Source organism: Panthera tigris, chromosome A2, assembly GCF_018350195.1.
Source record: "Panthera tigris isolate Pti1 chromosome A2, P.tigris_Pti1_mat1.1, whole genome shotgun sequence".
In the NCBI taxonomy this organism is placed as follows: Eukaryota; Metazoa; Chordata; class Mammalia; order Carnivora; family Felidae; genus Panthera; species Panthera tigris.
The window spans coordinates 151,462,663-151,473,680 of NC_056661.1; the positions used below are offsets into that span (position 1 = coordinate 151,462,663).

Sequence of the window (11,018 nt, forward strand, 5' to 3'; positions counted from 1 at the left end):
AACACAGGCCGGTTTCTCAGCTCAGGAGCCCAGACCCACAATGTGCCGAATGTAATGAGCCCCCTCCAACTCACAGTTCCTAAATTAGGCTGAATGTAGTCCCTGTTCCCCTAAGGGCCAGGCAGGCCATCATTACGAGGAAGTGGAGCTGCCTGTGTCCCAGCATACCTCCCTAGAGCTACCCCACTCTCCACCACTTGCCTATTTTTGGAAACCAAAAAACATAAAGAGAAAGATTCATTTGATCCTCATCTATGCTAGTAACTAAAAGAGCAAGTCAAGTGGGAAACTCCCTGGACGCACAGAGAACAAAATGCACGCAAGGAATGCGGGAACCACAACCTGACCAGGAAGACCGTCTCAGAGTCATCAGAAGCCAACGCTTAGACACACAGCACATGCCCTAGTGACTGGGGCCTCCGGTCCAGGCAATGCCTATGGGGATCCCAATGATTCACACACATGCCCCCATAAATACAACACACACCCTCACAAACCCACACACCTCTGTCATCTGCCTTTGCTTACATAACAGCACATGGTGTGACAGGCTTAATACTTTATAGGGGTTTCTGGAAAGGACCGCTAGTTCAAAGGACAGGGTCACACTACTGTTATTACTGACCCCTTTTCGAGAAATACTCCAACCCCTAGCAAGTGCAAATTGTCGTCATTCTGTGCTGCGTTTATCACCTGAACTTTCAAACTAACAAAGCAGTAAGGGTAGTCTCTGAAACTCTCTGAATCTCTCGACATTTTTATTCTTGCCCCGGGGGTGGGGGGCTGGGGGTGGAGCAGAGAACCTAATGGATCCTCAGTTCTCGTTTTTTGGATCCTGAGACAATTGGGGCTAATCTTTTATTATAATTTGGCGGCCATTTAGCCTACACTGTCCTCGTCTCACAAATGCATCCACCCTTAGGGGCAAGCATGGTGCCATTCTCTCACTCTTCCATGGCTGGCCAGCGGGCTCCCCACCTCCTCCTGCTGGGCACACCCAGGAGAGAGGGAGAGAGCACAGGTACGGGTAACCCCCTAACCAGCTGAGTAGCTACAGACTTCGATCCACACCGTCCCTTCCTTCACGGGAGGTCTCCCTGCAGGTCCGACTTCCACAAGGATCTCCCCTCAGGACAGCGCTGTTCTTTCCTGCCTGGACGGTGATCTCAACTACCAAGTTAGTGCCAAAGGTTCATCCAAGGAAATCTGGAAGGTAGGGGGGAGTGGCTACAGATGACACCCCCTTAGGGACAACTTCGAGGACTTCTCTTAAGAAAACTAGGCATCTCTTGTCTGTGTCTGCACACCCCCCCCCTCCCGCGCACACACGCATTTTTGTTGTTTTCTGATCTCAGAGACCCAGTCTTCGGTCCTGTTCCAGAGGGAAACCGGGCGCACCCAGCTTCCCTCCAGCCCAGAATGATGGGATGAGAAGAGAATACGTCTCCCCACAAGGGGGAGAGAGAAAGAGAAACACAGAGAGAGAGAGAGAGAGAGAGAGAGAGAGAGAGGAGAGAGAGAGAAACAGAGAGCGAGCCAGCGAGCCAGGTGCCCCCAACTCCGCGGAAGCGCCCGTGTGACGGACGAGAGCGGGTCTCAGCCCCGCGGCGGCACCTGTCTCCCGGTCGCCCGGGCGCCCGCGCCTACCTGTAAGAGACCTGCTTCCGGAAAGTTAAGTTCCTGAGCTTCTCCTCCAGCGCCTCGTCCTTCTCCTTCGCGCCGGCGGCCGCGGGCTCCTCCAGGGCAGCGGCCCCCGCCGCCGCCGCCGCCGCCGCTGCCCCCGCGCCCCGCGGGTCCGCGCCGCCCTCCGCGCCCAGGCAGCAACTCCCGGCGCCGCTTCCGCCGCCGCCGCTGCCGCCCGTCGCCCCCTTCTCCTCTCCCGCCGAGGAGCTGGGGTTCATGGCGACCGCTCCGGCGGCCGCGGAGGGAGCCGAGGCGGCGGCGCTGCAGAGGCCGGGCCGGCTGACGGCGCGGGCGGCGGCCGCCACCGCAGGAGAGCGAGCAGGTCCGCGCGCCGCTGGCAGGGGCAGCAAATGGCAGCCCCTTCCCGCAGCATCCATCCGCCGCTGCACCGCACCGGGGCATTGTGGGAAACTCCGTGCCTCCACTCCCCCTCCCCGACCAATCAGAGGCCACCTCCCTCCGCCCCCCTCTGCCTCCCCGCCGCCAACCCGCGCCCTCCGTCCTCCGCCCCCCCCCCGCCCCCAACCCTGGCCTTTTCCTAAATCGGGGGCACCGGCCAGAGCTGAACCTGAACTCTGCCCTGAGGCGTCGGGGGCTGCCGGAGAGGAGCACGGAGGGAGGGGGCCAGGAGGGCGCCGGGCGCGAACCCCGGCGTCGGGAGAGGAGAGCCCCGGAGGGAAACTCGGAGGAGAGCGTGCCGCGCCCCGGTGAATACACGAGAAGGCGGGGACCCGGACGCGCGAGGTGCCCTGCCCGGGCGGGCGGCCCTGGAGCGGTAGCGCCCACCTGGGTCCCCGGGAGTGCCCTGATGCCCGGTGCCTGGGGCGGCGTTCTCTCCGTCCCCGCTCCCCGCTTGGGCTGAGCTCGAGCCAGGCAGACGGCGCCCCACGCTGGAAACCTCAGGGGGGTGTAGGAGCGAGTTCAGGGCGAACCGGGGGAGCAGTCGTGCGCGGTGTAAAGTAAGCGGTGAGGGGGGGAGGCCAAGTTGAAGCTACCGGCGAAGCGCCTCCCTCCCTTCCCCGGATAAGGGCTGGGACCCCTTCATCCCTGAGTCGCCCAGCCAGGCCAGCGTCTCCTTTACACGCAGCCGTCTTCCTAAACGGCTGTGAATTCGATTGACTGGGATCGGAGGGCCGCCAGGGAAACGAACGGCAAGACTGAGAGAACCCAGGAGGCAAGTGAGGATGGGCGCAAAGGGTGCTTGCGCCGGGTCGAGCCGGGAGAGGAGGAGCTCGCCCAAGGAGGGGTTTCCAGCCACGTCAGACCCCACTGCCAAAAAACACGCCAAGCTTGCAGTCTCTATAGATTTAGTCATCCACCTCGCCCCGAGTTTTTGTTTCTAAACCTACTACCCAAAACTCTATGGGATTTGAATGATGCGCTACAAAGTGTCTAAGACAGGTTGTTTTCCAAATTAAGGGTTTCCACCCCGGAAGTCGCGGCTGTTAACAAATAGGAAAAAGATCCATACTTAAGGCTAAGTGTAGTCGCCAAAATACACACCTACACGTACCTGTGGTAAAAGAATTGCAGGTGGGTGCTGGGGGACCCCAGATTGCTTGACTTCTTTCCCTTTGCTTTCTCATAACTACAATTAAGAGATGGAACAACAGACCTCAAGTCTCTCCGAAACTCCACATTGTGTAATTCTCTGTATATGCACATTATAGTAAGCCAAAGGTCAGGACATTTCCGGAGTGGAATGAGGAAAGGTAATGATAAAAATGATAAAAACAGCTGGTGGTTATTAAGCCTTCATTTTTATATGACAAGTGTGGTGCTAAGCACTCCAATGCCTATATCTACATTTTCACAGCCCCCCTCATGTGTTAGTAACTCCACCCCCCCACACACACACACCCATCCACACACACACACACACACACCTTGCTCATGCAACTAGAACTTGGCAGAGACAGGAATCCTACCCAGGCTGTCTGGTTACTCTTCACCCCTGTGCAGTCTGCCTCGTCTTCAGAGGGGCCTGGGAGAATTACGTTCTTCAATAGCAAGATTAAATGAGATATATGAATATATAGTGTATCATTAAAACCACATGATCTTAAAACCATCATCTTACCTGAATTATTGGACGGCCTCCTAACTGCCCACCAGAACTTCTCCAATCGACTCTCTAGCTCAGCTCCTAAGATATTTCCGATATGTTATCCTCTATATGGAAATCTTGCAATTATGCCATGGTGTCATTAAGGCAAAGTTCAAACAACCCCAGAACTGATTTTCAAGGCCACGTTAGTGGGTGGCGTGCCAGCTCTGACCACCTCCCCTTCTTACTATTTCGATAATGCCACTCTGAACTGGACTACGTATAAGTCTCAGATACTCCCTGCTCCCATCTTTGCACGCATGGGTCTGCTGCCTCCTTTTCCACATCCCTCCCTCTAATAGATGGCATTGATGAGGGATTAGGAAGACAAACACTTTCTCAAATTGTTGGTGTAGTTTGATACAGTGTCTCTGATGCAAAATTTGCCACTATCTATCAGTAAACGAAATGCACAACCTAATTAACCTAGCAAGTACACTTCTAGGAATTTGTCCTCCGATATTCATGTAGCTGCACACCAAAAATTGAAGACTGAAACAACCTAAGTGTTTGTTAATTTAGGACTAATTACCTAAATTATTATTCACCCAAACAATGGAATTCTCTGCAGCCATTGAGAGGAATAAGGCAAATTGATATATATTGATACATAACAATCTCAAAAATGTTAGCTCAAAAAAGAGAAACATGGTTCAGAGTACTTAGGATACTATCCTTTACAGAAACAAGAGAATAGCTACAGGTAAAGTATTTCAGGGAAGATATATAAGAAAACAGTGACACTCACACTAGAGTGGCCCTAGTTGTAGAATCTTGAGTTTTACTCAATTAAATCGATACATGCCAACAGGAGACAGAAGGTCTCCCCGGCTAACAGGAAAGCCAGCTGGGCCAATATGCTGTGTATTTGCATTTTTAAAGAGTGTATCAACAAAGAGGGGCTGCTAAACAAAGGAAAGTAGGGTTAAGAAAATGGACATTGAATACGCACCCAACTTTAATAGAGAGAAAGAGAGAAACCTTATCCCTAAGAGGTACAAATAATTCCAGCACAAAACAAATGAATTCTTGTTGTAGGTGGTTTTCTAAGAATTTATTTGAAAGATCAATATTCTTTCAGGCAATTTATTTTCCTTTTTGGTTTCAATGGTCACTAAGCAACCTTGAAATTATTCATTCAACTTCTTGGTTACCTTGACTCTAAAAAGTGGAATCCTTAGAAATGGATCAAAAGCATTCCAGTCACAGGAAAGGAAATTGACATTCAGGCTTAAAAAATCATCTTGTGTTTTGAGTAACAAAGTACATAAACAAGAAAATGAGCTTCTTCCAGCATGTTGCAACATGTGCTCCTAATGCTAGACCTCACCTAGACAATCTCTCCATCCCTGGATCTAAACCTACTTGTTTCGCCTTTCTGTTATCAACCACTGTTCATTCTAAAACAGGTATCATCTCTGTCTTAAATACCAAACTTGAGTCTCCAAATGCCAGCCCGTTCAAAAAGTCTTCAAGCGTGGAATTTTAAAGAAAGAACAAATTTTTTTTAGACTTTAGAAAAGACTGCAAGACCAGTATAAAGAACGTTATAGCTAACATGTTTTTAAATGTTGGTAGAGATGGAGAATTTTCAGGAAATAACATAGAATCGTGCATTTTTAAAAAGCTGGTAACACACATAAACCCACAAACACACACATTTAGGATCTCAGTTATGTGTAGACCAATCAAAAGATAATAGAGCTTTTGAAAATACTGTCACGAAAGGAAAAAAGCTAAGTTGGGCTGATGTGTACAGGCTTATTCCTGCTTTCCCATCTTTATTCTTGCTATTTGCGTTGCCTGCAATGCTCTACCTCGGAGGTTTCCCAAACCTTCTCAGGTCATATAACCCTTAGCATCGCAGTAAGTAATTTTCCTGGAAACTAAGCCAAAAAAAGAAGCTAACATTTTTGTTTCTTGGGGAGTTAGGTGCTAACAATTTATTAAGCCGTTGCGTCTCTTTAGCAGTTGTTTAAAAAAAAAACAGTACACATACATTGAAAAGGAATAATGATATTTGTATCTCATTCTTAAATAGCCACAAGTACTCATCAGTGGGATGCAATGGGCATGGCACAACTCAAACCTTGGAACCCTGTCAGATACCAGCACTCTCATTTCCTATACCTGGGAGTGCTTTTTGTCAGAGCAAGCACTGAAAACCCAGCTCCGCCAAGATAATGATGTCATGGAAAGAAAGGGACGTGGATCCACTGTTGAAGCTGTCAGCTACCTTGAGCTAGTAGTTTGCATGGCATCTGACTGCTGTTGAGTATCACTGCGTTTCCCTTGAAAATTTACAATATCCTGCAATGCCCCTGTAAATTCACTGCAGAAACCTGAGCACCTCCGTGCAGAGTTTGGAACAGTGGCTTTGCCCTCAAGTGTTTCCATGGTGTTTGTGTTCGTGTGGGTCCCCTACAAAGAGATCCTGATGTAAATCTCACAATCCAAGGCGTTAGGGGGAATTATAATCCCAGCACTTTGTGAAGGGAAAAGAGAAGACGGCAGAAAAAGAGGGAAATAAATCCAAGAGGGTGAGTTATGAGACGGCTGCATCCTCACAAATAAATGCACCTGGTTGCTTGGTCACCAGAACTTCTTCCAGGCAGGCTTTACATCATCGTTGCAGCTGGGAACACTCTGTCTACAGGAGAAAGAGGCATTTCACTGCCACTTCCTTCTTGGGTCCTGTCTCTCACGGGTTGAAGTTTGTCCCTCAAGGAATTAACTCACCCTCACTTGCAGGTTGTGATACTGGCTCATTATGGCAACTGTTTGGGAACACAGAACCCACCCCACAGCATGACTCCTCATCTCTTCCTGGAAGTGATGGGAGGAACCTCTAAGGATAGAGACTGGTTGGACCTGAACACCAAGCTGCTGGTGGGTCTCCTGCCTTCTCAGTGGAGGCTGGGCCAGAGCTCGTCCCTCCTTGGGGGAAGCTGAGAAAGCTGGCAGGGGTAGGATAGGAGGCAATGTCCATGTCAGTGGAAGGGACTGTTAGGCAAAAAAAATGAACAAAGGGGTGGGAGGACAGGCGGGGCCACATCATTCTGGAGAGGTCCTAGAAACTGGGCCCCATATACTCTGCTTCTTCTCATCATGCAGGTCTTACTTTACATGTCACCTTTTCAGGGGAGTATCTCTGACACTCCCTAAAATGCCTTTCTCGGTCATAGCTGACATACGACTTTGTTTTCTTTTTATTTGTTTTGTTTTCCTCATAGCACGCCCCATTGTCCAAGTCGTGTCATCTGTTTACTCTTGTCTTTCTCCTCTTATTAGAACATAAGCTCTATGTTACTTAATGTGTTCCACAAAACTGTGCTAGGCACATAATACATGTTTACTGAATGAATAAATAAATGTTATCCAACATTCATCTGCTTAGAAGGATAATCTGAGAACGAGCCAGGAGGGTTCTGGGATTGTAAATTTACCAGCCAGGAAGGGAAGAGGGGATCTACATGAGCAATGTGTGTTAAAGCCCAGATTCTCACACTCACAGCAATGCCATACAAAATATGGAGCTGTAGTCGAAGCCTGATGAATCAGAATGGAGAGGATCTTTCAGGTTCTACAGACAGGAATTGGTAGCAATGTTCTAGTACATCAGTCTCTGGGCTACGATTAAATAAAAATAGAGCTATCAGGGTCCCCCGGGTGGCTCAGTCAGTTAAGCATCCGGCTTTGGCTCAGATCATGATCTTGTGGTTTGTGAGTTTGAGCCCCGCACCGGGCTCTGTTCCGACAGCTCAGAGCCTGGAGCCTGCTTCAGGTTCTGTCTCGCTCTGTCTCTGCCCCTCCTCTAGTCATGCTCTCTCTCTCTCTCTCCCTCAAAAATAAATAAACATTAAAAAAAAAAAAAAAAAAACTAGAGCCACCTGGGTGGCTCAGTCAGTTGTGCCCAACTTCTACTCAGGTCATGATCTCGCAGTCTATTGCCTGGAGCCCCACAATGGGCTCTGTGTTGACAGCTCAGAGCTTGGAGCCTGCTTCAGATTCTGTGTCTCCCTCTCTCTCCGCCTCTCCCCAGCTTATGCTCTGTCTCTCTCTGTCTCTCAAAAATAAATAAAATGTAAAAAAAAAATTTTTTTTTAAAGTAGAGCTCTTATCACTCCAGGATGCAAGGAGTCTTTACAACATTCAGTCCGGCCTTCCATCCTTGCTGCTCCCACAGCATCCCTTCATGTGATACATTTTAACCTTGAACAGTTGAAGTTACGAAGCAGTCAACACAGTCATTTTCAACAGGTTATTTCATAAAAGTCTTCCCATCTTTTAAAAATGTTTATTTATTTTTGAGAGAAAGAGAGAGAGCAAGAGAGCATGCGTGCACAAGTGGGGGAGGGGCAGACAGAGAAGGAGACACAGAATCCGAAGCAGGCTCTGAGCTGTTCGCACAGAGCCCGATACGGGGCTCGAACTCATGAAAGTGAGATTAAGACTTGAGCTGAAGTCGGTCGCTTAACTAACTGAGCCACCCAGGCGCCCCAAAATTCTTCCCATTTTTAAATTGTCATTCCTTATTCTAATTGTTGGTACACTCCCCCCTCCCCAAATAATATAATTTATGATGTTCCTATTCTGAAGCACCTTGTTTGGAGGCCGAATTGAAGGAATTAACATTTATTCCCATTCAAGTTCCTCTTGCTGTGATCTGACCACCACTTACCATCCAAAATTCTTTGGAATCTGAAGTCCGTCTTACATTCACAATCCCTCCCGGTTCCTTATCAGGAACAGATCTGACCTGCAGTATACTGTGAATTCACCTATAAATATCCCAAAAAGTGTAAGGTTGGGAACGCATGGTGTATCCCCAGTAACCTCACTCTAGGCTGGTAGTCATTTGTTTTACAGGTAGTTACTCATTGTCTACATGTGATATACACCATCCCAGGCAATTAGCAATTCACCAAGGAAAACCTAAAGACTTCTCTCTTGGTGCTAAACATTCTAGTGCTCCAATCAGTAACTTTTGTGAATAGTTATTGAAATCCAAATTAAAACATCAAGTTGGACTTTTACAGAATCCATATTTCCCTAAGTCCAGTTGAGGGACTATGTCCAATACTATTTCTATGGCATTTCCCCAGAATATCAGACAAGAAACCATAGTAAAGACAATGAGGGTAATCCAAAATGACATTTGAATTAACCTAGTCTCATTTCCAGGGATCATATCTTTACTTTTCTTTTTTTTTTTTTTAATGTTTTTTATTTATTTTATTTTTATTGAGACAGAGAGAGACAGAGCATGAACGGGGGAGGGTCAGAGAGAGAGGGAGACACAGAATCTGAAACAGGCTCCAGGCTCTGGGCTGTCAGCACAGAGCCCGACGTGGGGCTCGAACTCACAGACTGTGAGATCATGACCTGAGCCGAAGTCAGACGCTCAACCAACTGAGCCACCCAGGCGCCCCATATCTTTACTTTTCAACATATTACACGCACTTCTTGAGCCTCTTCTATGTGGAAACTATGCTAATACTAAGGGTTCGAAGATGGATTCAGTAAATGCTCTGAACAAGGTTACCAGTTAATTGTAATAAATGAAACACATTTCTTTTTCACTGAAAGTAATAAAAGTAATATGGCAGAAACCATGATCTTTTTACTGAAAACCATTCACATCCCCTTTCTCCCTCATCTTCCTAGACTACAAAGATACAAAAGATAAAATACTCTCTTTCCCAAACTGCCCTGCAGTGCAGTGCGACTATGTGACCTGGTTCTGAACAATGAGATCAAAGCCAAAATAACCAGATGGGGCTTCTGGGAAGGTGTTTTATTAGTACAGAAAGATAATATGCCCCTTTAGTCCTTTACCCTTCTTCTTCCTTCAATTCAATGCCTAGAGGTGTAATAGCCATCTTGCAACCATGAAGACAAAAAACCATTTACTAAGGATGGAAAAGTTAGATGCAATGGTCTTTGGTCCTCAATGACTTCTTGAGCAGTTGCCAGCCTAGGACAGCTCGCCTACTACTAGACTTTTCATTACAAGAAAAAATTAAAATCCAATCTATTTAAGCCACTGTTGACTGAATTCATGTTTTCATTTGCTTGTAGCCAAATGCATTCATAACTTTTAGTTGGCACAAATGAATCCGGAAAAAAGAAATAATGTATTGATTGAAATATTATAATAACCTAAATCAAATTTGGTAGTTGGGCTAAATCCCCCCAAAACCATACTTTTCCAAATAATTTCCAAAATTAACTATAAAGTTAAAATACAATCTTTAAGCAAATAATGCCATTTCTGGAAATGGATCCTGCAGAAATCCCTAGTAGGCAGATCCTGAGTAGAGGAAAATATTTGTTGTAGAATTGTTTATATTGATGAGTAAGTGATCTAAGAAATCAACAATAAGAAAATAATTAAGTAAATTTTCCAATGTCCATTGAAGGAATGTTATGCAGACTGCTAAAATAATAATTATGAGTCAATATAGAACCAATCCAAACTGCTGATGATGTGCTGAATGAAAACAGTAGGACATAAAGTTGAATGACATCATAGTGGAAATTAGATAAAGTATGAGTATATAAGACAGAAAAGGAATGCACAATTAGAAAAATAGTTTTCTTTCAGATGACTTTTAATTGTTTTCAAAATTATTTATATGGTTACATTATAAGACATTTAAATTTTTTTAATGTTTATTTATTTTTGAGAGACAGAGCATGAGTGGGGGAGGGGCAGAGAGAGAGAGAGAGAGAGAGAGAGAGAGAGAAACACAGAATCCAAAGCAGGCTCCAGGCTCTGAGCTGTCAACACAGAGCCTCATGCAGGGCTCAAACCTACAAACCATGAGATCATGATCTGAGCCAAAGTTGGATGCTTAACCGACTGAGCCATCCAGGTGCCCCCAATGATAAGACATTTTAAAGATAAATATTATTTTCTTAAGTACCATTTCTTTCAAAAATACTTTTTCTATCTCTACCAAAGATAGAGGTATCATAAACTGTTGGTTTGGAGTTGCTAGAAATATAAACGAATCTATATATTTCATTTAAATAAATAAACATAAAAGATTTTAATTCAGTGCAGTTGTGAATATTTGTAATATCAGGAAAGCTCGTTAGGATTAGACTGGTTCCTTCTCTCAAGAATGAACATGAAATGTGGAATCGAATGAGTTAAAGAATTTGATTTGGGTTTATGTCTTCTTTGCATGTCATGGACAATAAAATTATGTTAATGATTAGA

The 11,018-nt window shown here is 46.1% G+C and overlaps 1 protein-coding gene across 2 annotated transcripts in view; it reads right to left on the minus strand.

Annotated features, from left to right (window-relative positions):
• DGKI (diacylglycerol kinase iota) overlaps positions 1–2,060 on the minus strand; it is a 442,717-nt gene extending 440,657 nt beyond the window's left edge. For both annotated transcript variants that reach the window (XM_042977425.1, XM_042977422.1), the window contains exon 1: positions 1,648–2,060. In XM_042977425.1, the coding sequence (XP_042833359.1) occupies positions 1,648–2,060 (413 nt within the window). The remainder of the gene's footprint in view (positions 1–1,647) is intronic.
• Between the last annotated feature and the right edge of the window lie 8,958 nt (positions 2,061–11,018).